Genomic DNA, 18,084 nt, shown 5'->3' with positions numbered 1-18,084 from the left:
TTTTATATGCGTGTAAAAGATTAATCAAAAGTAGCAAATATTTCGAGGAAACAAGTTCCTTTTTTTTGTGTCAACGTTTATTATACTATACCATATCGTTTCCTTTTTTTTTTTTTTGTTTTTACAAGAATGATTTGTATATCGTCGTTAATAATAATCATAATAGTTACATATGCAGCAGTATACAATTACAGGCTTTTTTACGCAAACGAATATGCGTGTACGTAACGCATGTAAACGCATTACCCAATTATCGCGCAATAACGGACAAAATTCGCCCCGTATTAACAATTTTTTATTTAGAAGAGCACTTTTTTGAGACGGCATGGGTACGTTTATGTCTTAAACATTGCATGGCAATGAGTATTCCAATACCACGGTTTCAAATCGTGTGAGCATTAAGCAATAATCCGCGAAAGCCTTCTTGGCGTACAATTTCTTTTCTGCTATAGCCAAATTTTCGTAATATTCATTTTTAATCGAAATGCTTTGATGGATGGTTGATTCGTAACAACGCAAAGTTCAATTCACGTTTAAGGATAAACACCATTCGACTATTCAAACTTGGGTAGTTAATTTTCAAAATCTTCGATTACATCTTAAAGCCTAGATATCTGCCACTATAAACTTATGAATCGATGAACGTTGAATTCTCAAACGTTGAAGGCTCGAATATTTCGTTGGAAGAGACACTTTCAAATTTTAACGTTTAATTCCGATGTTAGTCAATGTGCATCTTATTTAATAAAATTATTTTTCTACAGCTATTACGATGTAATTTAATTCTCATGTTAATTAATTATTCTATTTATATTTTAATTATATCATATCAAATTCCAACACGATGTAACTGTATTTTTAAATATTTTGCGTTTAGTTTCTGCATTATGTATTCGAGTCATGATATCCGATACTACGGAAAGTGTCTCTTTGCAGTTAGTTTTGGTCAGACGTATTTATCGAACGTTCTGTCGTACGCAGAGCAAAAAATTCGTCATACGCTGTTCGTTTTAAACTTAAAAAGTAGTTACACGCGTTATCCTGAGATGCTTAACATTTATACATACATACATCGTGAGTATCGAATTTCATTATCACATGCTTCGTCGATCGTCATTCAACAAGTTGCAATAAGCCTACGTCTATATAGCGGTTCAGCTACGCTTTTGTTCGTTTGAACTTCGCGCTAAAACGACAGGCGAGACTTGATTGCGATTCTCGCGATATTCTTGCGATTCTCGCATCGTAATTGTGATTCTCTGTGATTTGGTAGTTCGAAATGCGAACGTGTGTATGTCGTGTGATCCGGTAGCGTCTAAAATCGAATAAATATCGGGATATTTTGGAAATTTTGGTGGTTTTGTGAAAGATTTTGTTACCTGGACGAAAATTTAATGACTATGGAGCACATTTCGTTGGCGTTCTCGTAATTAGAATCCGGAAATCGTAAGTACAGACTCAACAGCTAACCGGTATTGGAATTTTCGAATTTCAGATATTCTTACGATGCGTCTAACGAATTTCAACCCATTCGAATATACGTTTTTTGCAGAATAAATGTGAAAATTGAGTATTACATAACAAAAAGATTTATACGATCATGTAGTATTTCATACATATTTTTCGTTATTCTTGAAAGAATTCAAATTTCGATTAAAGATTTAGTTATCCTTTTTCTATCAATAGATAGATTAAAATCGAATGGGTTGATAAGTAGCGCTTACAGTTAGTTCATCTTGCTTTTCGTTAAAGGCGAATCATCGTGTAAAATTACACGTACAAACACATGTATATATTACAGATACCAGAATCTTGTATGTTTAATTTATTCTAGATAAAAATAATCATGCTATAATTAAGGTTATTAATTCTTTCGTTGACTAGCCTCATATGCATCAAATGAATATTAAACAATATTATCTATGTACTATGTAAAAGATATAGAATATAATAATCAAATAATTTTCAAGAATACACCGTTAACTTGTTAGTTCATTTAGAGAGGATGGAAAATAGAAGAAAAATTTTAGACCCTTAATCATACCATGATTATTTTGTTTTAATATAGTGACTTCTATCAATGATTATCACGATCAGCAATTGGCATCAATACACATTATTCGTATATGAAAAATATCCTCCTAAAAGCATTAACGGTGCGTTTTGTATCCTCGCGATAATATTACGATAATAATAGTATATGTATATATGTATATCTAATAAATACAAAGTTCTCGGTCAAAATTTCGAGAGACCGGTAAAAATGATCGGAATTACGGATAGCTTCTTTCTTCTTTGTTGCAGCGAGCAAACATGTAGACAAAAATATATATGTGTGTATGTATATTGTATATATGTATATATATACTTATGTACTTTTTTTCGTAATTCTATGTGCACGGAGAAGCGAAGACTTTCAATCGTTTTTCGGCACGGATTTTTCCTTTTCGATTATATTCGATTATTATTTCGATTTCCTATATTTCTTACTTTGCTTCAATATCTTCTTCTTTGTAAAATCTACGTGTTTTTCCTTGCTTATGTTTGAGCGAACATTTTTTACGAACAGTAAGTTCGTACGAATTAACCTCACGGTACGGTTTCCATACTCTATGTTTCTGAAGGGCATGGAGATACTTTGAAGTTAGGATAAGAATAAACCAACCCTCATAATATATACATTCTTCTTATTTTCTTTACATTTTCGTGCCATTGAATTTTTATTTATTTATATTTTGGCGACAGTTATTATTTTTCAGAGTTTCATTTGTGATTTTTCAATTCGTGTCTATTAAATTATATTCTTTCTCCTTTTTAATTTTTATCATTTGATCTGAAAATTTAATACAACTTGCTTTATACAGCCTTAATATTGGCTATAATATATTTTAAATGTGGTTCATTAAGAATCGTATAATTTACGAACAACTTAGTCCAATGTTTTGTAATTGATCTATTAATTTCTATTAATTTACTTTATATAAAATGCTCTATATATTTAGTATAACGAGGGATCAGTTCAATCTCATCCTACTAGCCGAAAATCGAAACACTTTATCGAGGAGAATTGTGGAACAATACGATCTAAATATAATTGAAACCCCATAACCATAAACATGCTATCTTATTTAACACAACAGGATAAAAACGCCTGTATATAAATAGCTCTCATTTTCAAATTCCCTAGCCCTGAATTTTGTATTGAAAGATCTCGTAGAGTTCTTCGAGGAGCTCTCATCTCATGAAGCTCGCGCAAAACCTGCACGTATAATTGACGCTGGATCAATTATAAATTGCACTCACGATCATTATCAAGGTGCATCCCGCTAAGAAACAGAGAATTTTCTTTCCAGTCCATGGTACAACCCCTATTGACAAGATCGACAGCGTTTCACGCTCGAATTTCAAAACAAAACAGTCGGCTGAACTTTGTTTTTGGGGCACACCGAATTCGTGACTTTTTTTATAACGTATAACGAATAATTTTTTACGAATTGCGTCTCATTACAATATTTTATGGTTCCTTCGTTAAGAAAAACTTTTTGGCATGAAAATTTTTATGTCAAGTGTTTAGATATTTTCGTGATCGAATGTAAGAAAAAAATACGCATGAATTTTGTTATATAACCTTGGAATATACACAACGAATTTAAAATAACCATCTCCGCTCCTTAAGAGTAAGATACTTTCGGATTCGACTGATCAAAAAGTATTATATGTTGCAAAGGAAAATCACAAAACTCGGTATCATTGCAAAACAAAGTTCGACCAAAAGATCAGTTTCTTCCTACTCGAGAGCAACTTCCGGCTCGAAGCAAAGGCGGGGCCGATTAAATCGCATTTACGCTGTATGTACAGGATGTTGAAAAGTGGCAGGACGGATATTTATAGTTATCATCTCGTGTCCCTTCGTTATAACGATGTCTCCATGTTCAGATTCGCCCATTTGTTATTCTCCGTTCTGTAATCCTCTACTCTTCCGGTAAAGCTTCGTCGAAAATTCGCATTGTTTCGAACCGTTTTCGTTCGTCTTTCGGTCAATGAACGGGTCAGTTCTGCCTTGTTCGATGACCTAGGAACGTTCATCGGAGAAATTCTGTGTATCGTAGGTTGCTGATCGGTAAATTTGTCGCCGTGACCGGAAATCGATCCTTCGTAAGGCGGAAAAGACGTTGCGTGTTGGTAAACGCGAGCTGAGGTTTGTTGAACGTTCTTGTCGAATTCTGTGGTGTCCACGGCGTCTGTGGACGCCGAGAAAGCGTATGGATAGGGATGTTGACGATCAAGTGGACAGGAAAAGGAAAAAGGATGGGAGCTGTCCGAGTAACGCTGCCTACGAGACTCTTGGAATCGACGTCGAGCTGATTTCCGGTCACAGGTGAGAGATCGTCCGAGTTGGCTGAGAACTGTGTGGTTTGGTGACTCATCTGGCGAGGTGGAATCTACTTCTTGTCGCGTTCGAACTACGTCTTTTCCTCCGAAAGGATCGCCAGGACAAACTTCTTGTATTGGACTAGCGAAGATGAGAGTTCTGTGAGGGAAAATTTTTATTCGTGGGAGGATTCTGTGAGCTTTGCTTCGTTAGCTCGCTTTGTTTAGCCAGGTTTGGTTTAACCAAATAAATTATAAATAGAGCCTACTAAATCATTAAGCAATTTTCTTTGCAATTTTAAACAAATTTCTTGATCAAAAACTTACCTGTTGCTTTCACGTTTCGATCCATCCTCATTCTTATCCGTGGATGTATTCTCCAATAACTGTTTCTTCTTCCTTCCAGAAGATGCATCCAAGCTTTCTCTCGATCTTGAGAACAGATCGAATTTTTCTTCAGTACTGTTCTTCGAAGCAAAACCCGGAATACAGCCCTCGTGATACGAGGATCGATTCTCCAAACGTCTGATCGCATCGTCATCCTCCCTGTCCGAGAAATTCTGAAGCTCCTTTGCGGTAATCAGAGTGTATCTCCGTTTATTCTGTTTAAGGATCGACTTGAGACAAAAATACGTTGTCGAATCGGGCAGTCCGCAAGCCTCGTTCGACATGGGATTCGCGATTACTCTGCTTCTGCTGGCTATCCTTTTCGGTATCGCGCCTCTACTCGCGTCTACAGCCACTGTAGACCTGGAATTGGTTTCATCGAGGAAACAAAGGGATAACCTGAAGTTTCTTCCTCTTTCTGGTTCGCTCATCTTATCTTCACTAATCCCTTCCACTCTATCCTCGATACCAAATTCTTCTTCCTGTTCGTTCTCTAAAATGTTCCCCAAGCTTTGTCCGTTCAATCTAAGGAACCTCGTGTCAACCTCCATCAATTCCGATCTGGACCTAAGATTCGGTTCAGACATGTCCCTAGGCATCATACTAATCCTCGGCCCTCTTCTAACGTTCTGCAAGCCCGTCATCGAACTTGTCTCAGGATTTTCTACGTTACACTCGCCTCTCGACATCTCTAAGCTCTCCAGTTGTGCCTCGACCAAGAATTTTCCACAGCTTCCACACTTCCCGGTCTCTGTCTCGCTGACCAAAGTGCAATTCGAAGGGTGTACTTCGATCGCGGTTTCTATCAATGGCTGTCTGGCCTGATCCATCGATTGGTCATGTTCTTCGTCTTGTCTGGATCCTTCTTGCGCGTTCATTTCGAAAGTAGAGGAGACGGCGTGGCAGGGACAGGTACATTCGCGCGACGTTACTCGACGGTTCGAATCCTCGTTCACTTCCTGTGTTACGATACAGCCTTGCTCTGCTCGCTGATAGAGTAACGCTTCCGAATAACTCGGCACCATTTCCATTCTACTTGCGTCTTGGGACTCGGCTGGTCGTTGGTCCGGTGCTGGGTCCATGAGAAGCGCTTCGCTGTAACTCGGTGCCAGCATGTACGAGCCGGGCTGGTTGATAGTTTGTTGGCTCATGGATGCGTGTATTGGCTCGCTTCCGCTTGGTGTGTCGTAGTTGATTCCGAAGAGCTTGGTGATCTGAGAATTGTAATGCCATTTTTGTTACTCGGCAACTCGATGATATCAATCAAAATGTTCCTCGACTTGTTCATATTATTCAAGATAATGCCATTTTTATTTGGGATTTAAATTAGATTCAGATCAGACAAACTACGACTATAGGTAGTGGTTGATGGGGTAGCTTTTCACCTGATAGTCAGCATACTGCGATTTGTACTCTATGATCACTCTCAAAGGCCAGCTGAGCAATAGAGCACTCAAGCACCAATAGACGTAGCGATTAGTGAACCAAGGGTTGCCAAGAACAGCCACCAGCATCGTGGGGTTTGAATTATATCCGAGATCCAGACCTTCTTTCATCTCCATGTAATCGTCTCTCAGTTCCTTCGAACAATATGACATCTTAATTCGTTTAATTGCACGCGTTCACTGGATAATTGTCAATTAACAGAATCATTCATGGACCATGGGTTCCTACGCAAATTTGTCTCGCATAGGCTTAATTAGAGAAATAGAAAAATGGGATAAAGATTCGTTTCGTTTAATGTAAAACTCAAGTATCATACCCTGGACTCTACTTTTGAAATTTCAAATTTCACGCAAATGAAAGTAAAAAGAAAAATCCACGATCCAATCGGTTCATTCCAATTTATCCAATACTTGTTCCGCGAAGAATCTCGACCTAGCCTCTTCAAACTCTGTCGCCGATCTCATGTTCGAAAAGGCGAATCCTTTACTGAGATTGATCTTCGTGATCGGCACTTTTGAATTCAGGATCAACTCTTTGCTGATGTCCTTTACGCCACAGTAGTCGTAATAGTAGAAAGATGTGGCGGCGTGGGTGTTTATCCTTTCGTAGTAGACCTGGAAGACGAAAAGCGTCAGAAAGAGGGATAAATCGGGGATAGATGGGCCATTGGGCAAAAGTATAGATCGCCGAATCACTCCTTTGATACCAATGAATTTTCTCTTGAAACATTTTTTCGTCGAATTATTATCCAAACCAGCTCAAGTGTCATGGCAGCCGATTCGTAAGAAATTCTTTGCACCTTAAATTATAAATTTGTAATGGGTGTAGAGTTGATATCGTATAAAATTACTAGTAATATCAGATGAAATAAATATTAAGCAAGAATTTTATTAAAGAAAAAAAGGCGAAAGAGTGAATGGTCCATCTGTCCTCGCAACAAGGTTCGGCGAGGCTCGCGCGAAGCGTATCAACGATTTACCATCCCGCGACTTCCTTTCGTCTGGATCACGAGATATGCGTTGCACGTTGCGCATTATGCGTTACCTGCGTCGTCGTGTAATTGTCTCCGTTTCTGTACCGAGTAATTTGACGTTTACGTCGCACGTAATGGTACGAGACAGCTTTCCACCAGATGGTCGGTTGTGCCGACTTTAGCTGCAAAATCTTCAGTAACACGCTATCCTGGCTCTCCGCGTGTAACAGATCGATCCTGATCGGTGAATGATAACATTCCACCAAATAGATCAAATACAGCATCCCCGTGAATGCCATCTGCAATCGAATGAAATATTTCGTGTATATTCTTATCCTGTTGTCTTCCCTTCTCGTAATTTCCATTTTACGATACTTTCTGGATTTTAATCCGTCAAGTTATCTTTTAATAAAAAGTCCGTAAAAGATGCTGCAGAGTTTAATGGCCAAACTTTAACTTTATAGAACGTTATATAAATATAGATTGTTATAAGAAAAATGTATAAACAATTATAAGAAAAAATGTGAAATACACAGCGGTTATTATATTGTAACGCGAATATAAGTTTATAAGTCGAATATAATCCTTGGCTGGTCGTATTCCATTCCAAAATGTTCACCGTTTCTATCGATACGAAACTGACAACGATAAAAGATTCAATTTACTGGTTTGTGCTTATTTATATAGACGGAATATACCGACAAAGTTTGGCTAGGGAAACTTGGAACAGCCAGTATACAAATTGTGAAAAATTCAAAGTTAAGATTAAGAAAAATTCATGGAATTGAAAGTTGATCAAGACAAATTAATTTTAGTCAGATGGACTTTAATCTCTGCAAATGAAAATTTACTATGCTCGCCGGTTAACAGATCACAAAAAGCTGCTCGTTCAGATTATTTTAAGGAGAAACAATTAATTTTAACGAATTTTAAATGAAAATCCACGTTTCGATTTCGAATTTTCCAGGGTTGATTAAATTTATTTTTATGACAAACTAATTTGAAAAATTCGATTTTTCAGTGATAAATATGGATGTTTCGAATTGATTTTCCTATATACTTACGAGAATGTACATGTAGCTATCGTCACAGGGAGACACGTGTCTCAAGCTTTTAATTGGGTACCTCGAGAAATTGATTATCACCTACGAACAATTACCACTCAAAGTCCCTTCTTTTCTTAATTTACGAACGGTCAAGTGAATCGAATTGTTAAATTTTCGTATACAATGCTCGGATTGGATTTCCGTAATGCAGAGGAAGTGACGTACCTTGGTGACATTCGCGCATCTACACCACGTCACTGCGGCAAGGCATCCGTATATTAACACGGACAGAACCAAACATTTGCAACCTGGTTCTTTTTGCAAAACTCCGCAAAGCGTTTGCGGGACTGGTCGCTGCTACAGAGACATTATCATTCAGACAATTATTTCTAAAACCTTCCGAACGTGAATTAGATATTATCCATTAATTTCGCATAAATTGCTCGCCAATTTTTCATTTTTCTTTTTCTTTACTAAATAATGACAAAGTAAAAAATTTAACGTTGTAAAAATTAATAACCTTGTTAAAAGTAATAAAATTATTGAGAATTTGGAGGAAAAACAAAACAAAAAAGAGTCAAGAGAGGGACGTTTAAAAGGAACGAAATTCGAATGCTCGTTCCGCCAAGTATTTCTTGAAATTAGAAGTTTAAACGTACTTCCTCGTTTTCTCGATTCATCGTTGAGACAATCTAGCCAGGATACTTTCGAACGTGTTCTTCGATCAAAGTTGGAATATTCCCATTTCACGAGTGCTCCTCGATCTTCCTTATATTCCCGATGCTGGTCTTTGCGCTGCAAGAATTTAATTGTTTGCTTCGACGGGGAAACGTGATTCGATAATCGATTCTAGATCGCAACGATCAAACACAGAATTTTTCTTTCGTTCGTATTTCCAAAAGAATACGACTCGGAAAATATACATTTCCAAAGGAAATAGAAACTGCCATTCTCCGAGAGAATCTTTCGTCTGCAAAAAATTCAAAAACTGCTCGCTACTTCACCGAACTCTCGGGAGAAGGCTATGGCATCCTCCTAATTACAGTAAACCGCGACACACGTTCCTCGATTCGCCGATGTTTTCTACGCTCGCGGCTGCTTTCCAGCATCGTCGTTCCCGCCTTTTAACTTCGCGAGTTATAGCAGTTTCCGGCTATACTCCCCCAGCCAGTCCACGTACCAAATAATCAACGGATCAACCGATCGATCACGATCAGCCACATCGATCAGCGAAGCGAGGCTAAAACCATTTTCCATCGCCCTTAACCGAGTCTGTTTAATCAGAAGCTAGGAACAACAAGAAGAGTGGCACTTTTGAAGCGTTTAAAAAATCGTCGCCCGCAGTAACGATGTTTACCTTGCTGTTAGCCGCGCTCAAAGGTTAGCCATCAGTCGCTCGTGCACGAAGAATCGTTCATCCCAAGGCGAGGAATAAAATCGATCGCGTTCGGGGGATAGAAAGAAGGGACGCGTAGGGTGATCGTCGCCGAACGGCGTCTACTTATCGTACGTTTCTCTCCTTTTATCTCTGAATTCTTCCTCCACATCGTTCCTGGCATTCTGGTCTCTCATCTCACTCGTTTCTTCTTGATCCTTAATTTTTCTTCTCGATGAACAAACTTCTTCGAAACAATCGAACGAGAATGCCTCGTTAAATGTGTCGTGTTTACGACAATCGAACGATTCGATGGACAAATTGGATGAAATAGAAGAAGAACTCGGTGAAAATAGGTTCGAAGCGGAAGCCGCAGGACGCTCGGTCGGTCGCGTGAGCGTCAGCCGCGTCCTGACGCGCCCCTCGCCGTACTTTCGCCTGGAACCACCCCGATGCTACCCCGTCGGGCTAACTGACACCGTCGTCGATACGCGTTGCTCGCGGACGCGGCATCTCTACTGACATCCCCGCGTCGCCACAGCGTCCACGGCGTCGCCCTCGCCAGCGTCGGCGCTCATCGCGCTCAACTTACCCGCGGCTGCGCCCGCTTCCGCGTTCCTGCGTCCTCGAGTGGCCCGCCTTTGTCTTCGTGCTCATTCACCTCCCATCCTACCTAGCCAGGACGACGATCGTGGCGTGGTGCTTTGCATCCACGATGACGCGGAGGGTTGAAAATATTTTTCATTAATTTCCCGGGCTTGGAAGGACCGAGGCTAGGTGCTTTGGCTCCACGACGACCTCGAGCATTGAAAATATTTTTTATTTTTGTTTCATTCATTTTATTTGTTAGCAGAGTTTGAAATTCGGATAGGTAGCTTTGGAACGGAAGGATTATTGGAATATATATATATAGGGAGGAACGATTTGTTTATTTTTGTCTGTATTTGATCAGGCGAAAGGAGGATTAAAGTCAAATAGAACTCCTTCCGATGATCAGCACAGCATTGACCATTGCATGTAACATGTAATGTCTTTACGTTAGAAGATCGATACGTGATCGATGTACGTTGTTATGCGTATAGTGATTGGGTACAAGGAGAATTAGTCTATTAAGAGTCAGGCAGTGACATAATGCGTAAAAGTTGTGTAAACGCGTCGATATTGGAAAGCGTAAATATTAGATTGTTCGAAATGTTTTATGAGGGATAATAGACGCACAATGTTTTTTGTTTTATATCAGTTTATTGAATTATGCACGAATATAATAATAAGAATAGAACGAAATGGATCACACATAATTCAATAAAGTAATATAAAACAGAAATTGTTGTTCATCTAGTATCACCTTATGAAACGAAAGAAACTTTTCGGACAATCTAATACAGTAATTTGGTGTTCTATCAAGAAGACCATTGTATCAATGGGAGATACAAAAATGAAGAATATCCTTGATTTGAAAAGTTTGGTTTGTTATGGCGGCGTAAGTATTATAATTAAAATCATTTTTCCTAGTACTATAAGTGCTTCAATTGATAATTTCATAAAATTGTTAGATCCAGATAAACGAGAAAATAACGAGATATTAAACGAATCTTTAAAAGTTTCTTCCGTGATTACGATGGTTTAAAGCCGGAATTGAACAACGCGAATTAAATAGATAGAAGTTGCGAATAAAAAATTCCATTAATACCACGTTGGTATTTAATGGCTTAGGGCAGCAAAGAATCGAAGAAAGTTTGTAACGTGAAAGTTACATAGGGTTGGCAATGTTCTCTCGTAGGGTGAAATTGATCGAAATCGCTGGTAGGAAAATGTTTGCTTTTCTAGTAATCTCGATTACGTAGTATATACTTTAGCAATTTGTCCTTTTCGCTATCTCTTAAATGTAATATAACGTAATATTTGTTAACATATCTGTATTTCATAACGTAGCATATAACTAATACATATATCCTAAATATATTTTTTCCAAGAACAAGCAGAAATAAAACTTTGCATCGTACGATTAATTGAATTTTCGAATTTATCCTCCCATTTTCTACTTATGCGCGCGTCATTGTAATTTTCTAAATAAATGCGCCTCTAATTAAACATGTCGTTAACAAAGTTCGGCGAAGCCGTGGAAAATTTCTTTGATACGTCCCTATCCTTTTTTTAACAAAACATTCCTCCACGATAGTACAAAAGAAACCCAGTGGAAGGTATTTAAATCACCTCCTACTCTCATTAATCCTCCTCCTCCTCCTCCTCTCTGTTACCCTATTCGATCGTGTTTCACACGAGGGGACAATTGTTTATCGAAGTAATTAAAGAGGCGAGAAATACAGAGAGCCTACCGGTCGTTACGACGACGAAAATTACGGCTGGTGTTCTCGCGCCGTTCGCACAAATTTAAAAGCCCCCGAGATATTACGTCGCGTCGCTCGCATTTTGTTATCCGCCTGAGAATCCGCGTCGTCGCAAAATGAATTCATAAACGCCGACAATAAGTTTCCCATAGCGACACTGGAATTATATCGGTGTTAATTTCACGGTGGAAAATGCGAATACTTTGAAACATCGTTGGCTATTACGAAGCTGTCCGTACGATATAAAAAAAGAAACGAATTTTCTCTTGCGAATAAGAGAACCTTTCATTCAAATTACATCGATCGATGCTTCATGGGAATGTTTCGCGACATTTGCTTAAAATCATAACGCCTCTGATAATATCTGTACAGAGACACGTGTTTATGAAATAATAGATCGACGACTATTTTTAGAAAAAAAGTGACGAAATTAACGACTAATGATTTCTAAACGATTTATTTAAAGCCATAGCCTTTACGGCGATATTTTTATGAGAAAATATCGTGAGTTTATTAATTAAAAGATTGATGACTATCTATAACGCAAAGCAACGAAATTTGTGTGTGTAGGTACTTACAAGGAGATTTTATTAAACATTTTATGTTTACCGTTCGAACGAGCAAAGAGTTTTAATACCGTGAGAAGGCTATTATCATAAAAAGACGAGGTATTATCGATGCATTATACGTTAAACGGTGGATGGTTTCTAATTTTTTAAGAGTACAAATTATATCCCTTTGTATAGTATGGGATGTTTTCCGAAGATAGTTAGAGAGCGAGAAAATGCTATAAAATTTCTTACAAAGAGATTCAGCTGGATATAACATCTCGAGGAATTGAGAACAGTTTCTTTAGAGCCGCCTCAGTGAGGCGGAATCAATCAGAAATCTTTAGTCAAAGTGTCGATAGCAGTAACGTACAGATTTAGTGTCTGGCTAGGTTCGATTTAATATTATTTATTCTGGACAAAAAATTTCTTTACTCTTCAATCTGCAAGATATATTAAAATACCTCTTTTTGTTCATAAGGCGATATTGAATAAAAAAATTGACAAAAGTGTGCTCATCGTATCTTCTCCCTGCGATTTTTGTATATTTATAAATTTCAAAACGTGACAAATTCATGATCGTCAAATCTAAAAATACCAAAAAACTTATTATTTCAGTTACATTTCCGCGTTCGATTTGACCACAAAAATCAGTCTTTACAGTAAACTTGATATCGTAAATTTAAAAACTTGAAAACTGCTATTATCTTATTTAGATATATCTTTTCTCTATACCTAAATACAGATATTTAAATACATCGATCTTTATTCCTTAAACTGTGGATATTATAAATTGAGGAAATTAAAGACAAATCTCTCGTTATTTAAATAATATCCTTTCTTGAATTCGAAATACAAAGAACGAGAAGTCTCTTAAAACTTTCATAAATGCCAATATTCTTGTAATTATCGTTTGAAAAATATTTGTTCAAAATATCCGTTGCAAATTTCGTTCAATTTATCAATCAGAAATTATCAAATAAAAATTTGATCGACGAAACTTCACCGCCGAATACCTCGGTTCGTAACAATTTAAAACATCGAACAACCCGCGTGTAGGAAAGTCAAACATTCGAGTGGTTGAGCAAACACATCCGCGTTAGCATTGTATAGTAGCGAAAGTAACATCGGTTCGAACAACAGGACGTGGGAGTTCGCGCGATCCTGTCGCATAACTTTTAGGACACCCTCTATTTGTATTCTGACCATGTTGGATAAAGACACGTTTTGGCGCCGTCTCGTCGCCCATCTATTGATTGCAATTTGAGATGATGGGAGACGAGCGAACACGCGTTTATCCGAAAGTGTGTGCCCGTGTCAAGTTCTATTCGGAGAGCAATGAAATCCCCTTTTCTACCGGACGATCAAATCCCCTGGATTACCTTGACATCAACTAGGCTTGTATTCACGCGTTACATCTTTTAAAGCGAGTCTTTTAAAGCAAGAGAATATCAAGCTGAGATTTGTTTAAATTTTTGAATTTTACGAAACGCGTGGCGATTCCAAAGTTTTGGCCGCTAAGTGTAAACGCACACGCGCTTAATAAACGACACAGGTTTGTTAAAAGAGCGACGCAAGTAACGCGAGTAAATGTTTCGGGATATGCGTTCGAAATAGAAAATGACTTAGCAATGAAAACGTATTGAGATACGTACGTAAGCGTAATATCGTAGAATCAAAATCACTAGCATTCGATTATACTTTTGTGTCGAACAAAGTACGAAATACGCAATATCTAGAAAAAGGAAAAAGCAACTTTGTATTATTTTGAAAGTATACGTCGAACTTAATGGTAGAATCGAAGTTTTGGAGGAGTGTGTCAGACGTCCACGTGGGTTTCTTGTTTGATCGTCAAAGTATCCTTGAACGTCGGGAAGTAGATTCTCAGGCGCCGTTTAGCCGGCATAAGAAACAAATCCCAAGCTCCGTGGGAGAACAGAGATCATCCAAACGGGAAAAACAGAATAGAAATCGTCGGGCAGAGGGGTGTTCGGTTGACATGACTTTCAACATTCGAAACATGGTTTTTGGGGTAATAAATCAACTTGGAGAAAGATGTTGCTATGTAGAAAGTTGGAAATTCTTTAAAAATTGTGTCGAATTAAAATGGAAGGACTTTACAGGACTTTTGGTTTCGGGTCAATTCACAGTATCGTCGTTATTGAATTATTTACGTTACTTTTTGAATATTCTATTTGATAAAAAAATTGATATTGTTTAAAAAATAATTGTATCTTTTTTATAAAATATTATTCAAAATTCTTCTGTGGTTGAAGGAAAATAGAATCTCGAATTCTTAATGAGAAACGGTAGTTTTTCTTGATTTATATCCTATCAAATAGAGCATCATCCGTGTCGAAATAATTTTCATGTTAGAGATTCGTATTCGGGTCTCTTGGGAATAATATTCAACGGAAGAAAATAATTTACTCGACTCGATAGATATCGAAAGTCGAACTACTTTTTCTCGTATTTCATTAGATTCATAAATAAACATTAGATTTCACTTTCAATAATATTTCAAAATCGCCTTTCCCTAATGTTGCAACTTGTTTTCAAGTATGTAAGAAGCCGATTGCTCTTTGTGTGAAGAATTGTTCCGCGCTCTTAAGCCTTTCGAGGGTGCAGGCCAGTTTCCAAGAACGAAAAGTCTGGTAGAAAGTTGCCGCGCTCGTGAAAGAACGTGTACGACTCTTTAAGTAGAAAAGAGCATTGCAAGAGAAAAATGTGTCTCACTGCGTAATAAACGGCAAGTGTCGCCTATAAAGAAACATCACATGGCAATTAACCTTGCTTACCATCCAATGTCGTAAAATAACATTTACATTCTTCTATTTTCCTTCAGTAAGAGTTATGTTTCTACTGCGAATGGAAAGCTTATGATATTTTGCCAAGAACAGATTGCGATTTAAATCAAAATTACGGTATTAGAATAAAGAAAAAAATCCGAATTAAACGTTACTTCAATTTCGTAATTTGGTATTTAGATTTAATATATAGAATATTGGCTGTTTTCTTTTTTCTAGAAAATTAAGCATAATCGATACTTTTACGAGAGAATTATAATTATGTAACAAACAAGAAATTCAAAGCGAAGTTTTGTTATTCTTTGTAAAGCGAATTCTTTAGCTACGTTTCTCTTAAAAATGTAATTATACATAATTGGTGATTTTATAAGAAGAAGACTCGCACTTTTACGATAAACAGAATGTTACTTTCCTACAAATTTAATCTTCACATTAACCATACGTAATTTCACAACGGTAATTGTAATTAACGATTCTACACGATAAATCCGAACATTTCCACTGAATGAAAGCGTCCTACAGTATTGTATCAGGAAACGAGCTATGTTTCGCGATATCACGCGTGTTACATCCTACTCAAATACACACGTATTAAACGCGACCCGACGTGATACAATCCCATTTTTTGGATGCTGTCCAAAACCGCATTTTCTCTATAGCACGAATCCTCGAACGTATAGCGATCGGTATCAAGGATTCTGAATACGTCGCAGGACCATTGACGTATCATCTCAACATTAGCATATTATATACAGCTCACAAAATTCATTCAGTTTCATCGATTCGAACAAATAGTACACTGTTCTTTCTCCTGCTTTCTTTCGCGAAAAACATCCAACAGCGGATTATAAAAGCTGTCGTTAATTATCTAGTTTCGACTGACAACGTATTCAGGCCAGTTCCCTGTTATTTTTGCAGCCGGCGACATTGTCTAAACTGCTCGGCATCTAGTGTCGGGAGGTTGATTAAAATCAAGCAAGACTTAATTAGGCCGGTATCATTAGGAGAGAAGCAGCGCTCTACTCGATCTCGATAACACGCCTCTGCTTGGTCAAGAACTCATTTACGTAACAAATTCTTCGCCCCTTCGCGGATAACTATGTACCATATATCCCGTGAACTTAGTCTCGTGCAAGATATTTCGCGACTCGGTGAAAATTCTATTTCTCAGGCATTAGTGGAGGGGGAAAAAATATATCATTTATCGAAAGGAAAAAGAAATTCGAAAAAGCTTATATATATATATGTTTATATATATGTTATATATATAATTATATATAATAAGAAAATATATATGCATAGGAAGAAATATTGATATACGAAATTTTGTTGAGTTCATTGAGCCTTTCGGATAGTATCATTTCGTACGTACGTAGACTATGAATATTTTACGATCAATTCGGTATTATCGATTAGGGGTGTGAATTATTAAAACCGATTCTGGCAGTGATAAAGGGGAATTTCGTGCTTTGTTTTCCGGCTAAAGCTACGCCGAATATTTTGTGGCGTTTATTAATGTATCAATTCCTTTCCTTTAGTAGAAAGTACCGTTTATGATGTTTTTATCAATTATTTCGCTTAGAATGATAATTATTTAATATAGAATTCTTTTAATTATTCAACACCATACATCGTTAATATTCAGTATACATCCACTGAATGAAGAGATAACTGGCTAGACTTGTGTAAATATTTCATTGCTCTTTGATAGGAAGAAAAGATTGTTAAAAATCTACACGACCTTTTTCTTTGTAATATCAAGTTTCTCCCAAAACCGTCGTTAAAATTTTGTCCCAGCGCCCGGCGATTAGCGATTAAAATAAAAGACCAGCCTGTTGCCTGTTTTTGTAAACAACGGGTGTTGATGCACTCTTTCGCGGCTCGTGCGAAAAAGACTGCACTCTGATATTGTGCAACGGAGCTCAATCGAACGGAAAGAACCGATGATCGGTGTACTGTGACTAATCATTGCCCGGTAGCCTTGTCCATGAAAAGGTAGTGCAAGTTGGAGCGCGAATAATGCGCATGCATGCACTTTGTATTTATAGCCGCGATCCTATCGTGTAGCGAAAATTTAAGTGACTCGAGTCTATCCACCTTGCAAACCTTTCTAGTCGATGTTGTTGCAAAATCTCGTTCGTCTGACAAAACGCGATGTCAAACAATTTTCATCAATTTAATTCCCAACTCTCATCAGCTTTTTCCGTCGGATTCAAGTAGTTAAATCGAAAATGATCGAGGTTTATAAAGGGAGAAATATGTTATGGTTGATGAGATACTGGAAACCACCGTGAAGTTACTCAGTGATATCGGTGTTACGAGTTTCTAGCTCCAACGACTATACATAGTCTTCGGCTAAAGATAGCAATAGGGATAGAAGCTGAAGGCTTTAGCTTCAGTGGAAAGATAATATTGATATCGATCGGTTCGCAAGTAATCTGGTCTTCTATTTGTCATCCTATGATTTTGCAAAATTATCGCTGAACGATGGTTTGGTTATTAGTTAATTATTGATCGATTTAACTTTAGACTGAAGTTAATTGTAGCTTAACGAAAAATATATCAATTTCTTTCTAATGCGTAATGGCTCGTATAGACTGAGATACAGTTGCCAGAGACGCTGTACCCCAACAATTGGCCAATCTTATAGATATTTCTTCGTTTTTCGTTAAAAATCGATTGATTTGAATCCATTATACGGTATTTCTGGTAATCGTATTTCTGTTTGTACGAGGCTTGACTGGATGGGATTCGTAAAAACGAGAAAGAAAAGTCTGAAAGCG

General features: G+C 37.5%; 1 protein-coding gene across 8 annotated transcripts; it reads right to left on the bottom strand.

Moving 5' to 3' along the window:
* Positions 1–40: 40 nt before the first annotated feature.
* LOC100644894 lies at positions 41–10,120 on the bottom strand. 8 transcript variants are annotated; one of them, XM_020864468.2, is made up of 10 exons: positions 9,581–10,120; positions 9,404–9,510; positions 8,883–9,018; positions 8,449–8,580; positions 8,242–8,322; positions 7,249–7,476; positions 6,615–6,818; positions 6,144–6,338; positions 4,699–5,972; positions 41–4,531 (listed from the first exon to the last, which is right to left on the bottom strand). In XM_020864468.2, the coding sequence occupies exons 3-10, from the start codon at positions 8,901–8,903 to the stop codon at positions 3,913–3,915; spliced, it is 2,754 nt and encodes a 917-aa protein (XP_020720127.2). In that variant the 5' UTR covers positions 8,904–9,018; positions 9,404–9,510; positions 9,581–10,120; the 3' UTR covers positions 41–3,912. The 8 variants fall into 8 exon arrangements, with proteins under 8 accessions (XP_020720127.2, XP_048264810.1, XP_003397862.2 ...); XM_048408853.1 differs by having other exon boundaries at positions 8,883–9,510; XM_003397814.4 differs by lacking the exon at positions 9,404–9,510.
* Positions 10,121–18,084: the final 7,964 nt, after the last annotated feature.

This window comes from Bombus terrestris, chromosome 9 (assembly GCF_910591885.1).
Source record: "Bombus terrestris chromosome 9, iyBomTerr1.2, whole genome shotgun sequence".
NCBI classification, from domain to species: Eukaryota; Metazoa; Arthropoda; class Insecta; order Hymenoptera; family Apidae; genus Bombus; species Bombus terrestris.
This window is presented reverse-complemented; position numbering and strand designations above follow the sequence as displayed.

Excerpts from the sequence above, each read along its gene's own strand:
- LOC100644894 (XM_048408853.1), bottom strand. The coding sequence starts at position 8,903 with ATGAATCGAGAAAACGAGGAA. Across the intron at positions 7,477-8,241 it reads ATAGCTACATGTACATTCTC|ATGGCATTCACGGGGATGCT; the intron begins GTAAGTATATAG and ends ATTCGATTGCAG. Across the intron at positions 5,973-6,143 it reads CGCAGTATGCTGACTATCAG|ATCACCAAGCTCTTCGGAAT; the intron begins GTGAAAAGCTAC and ends TACAATTCTCAG.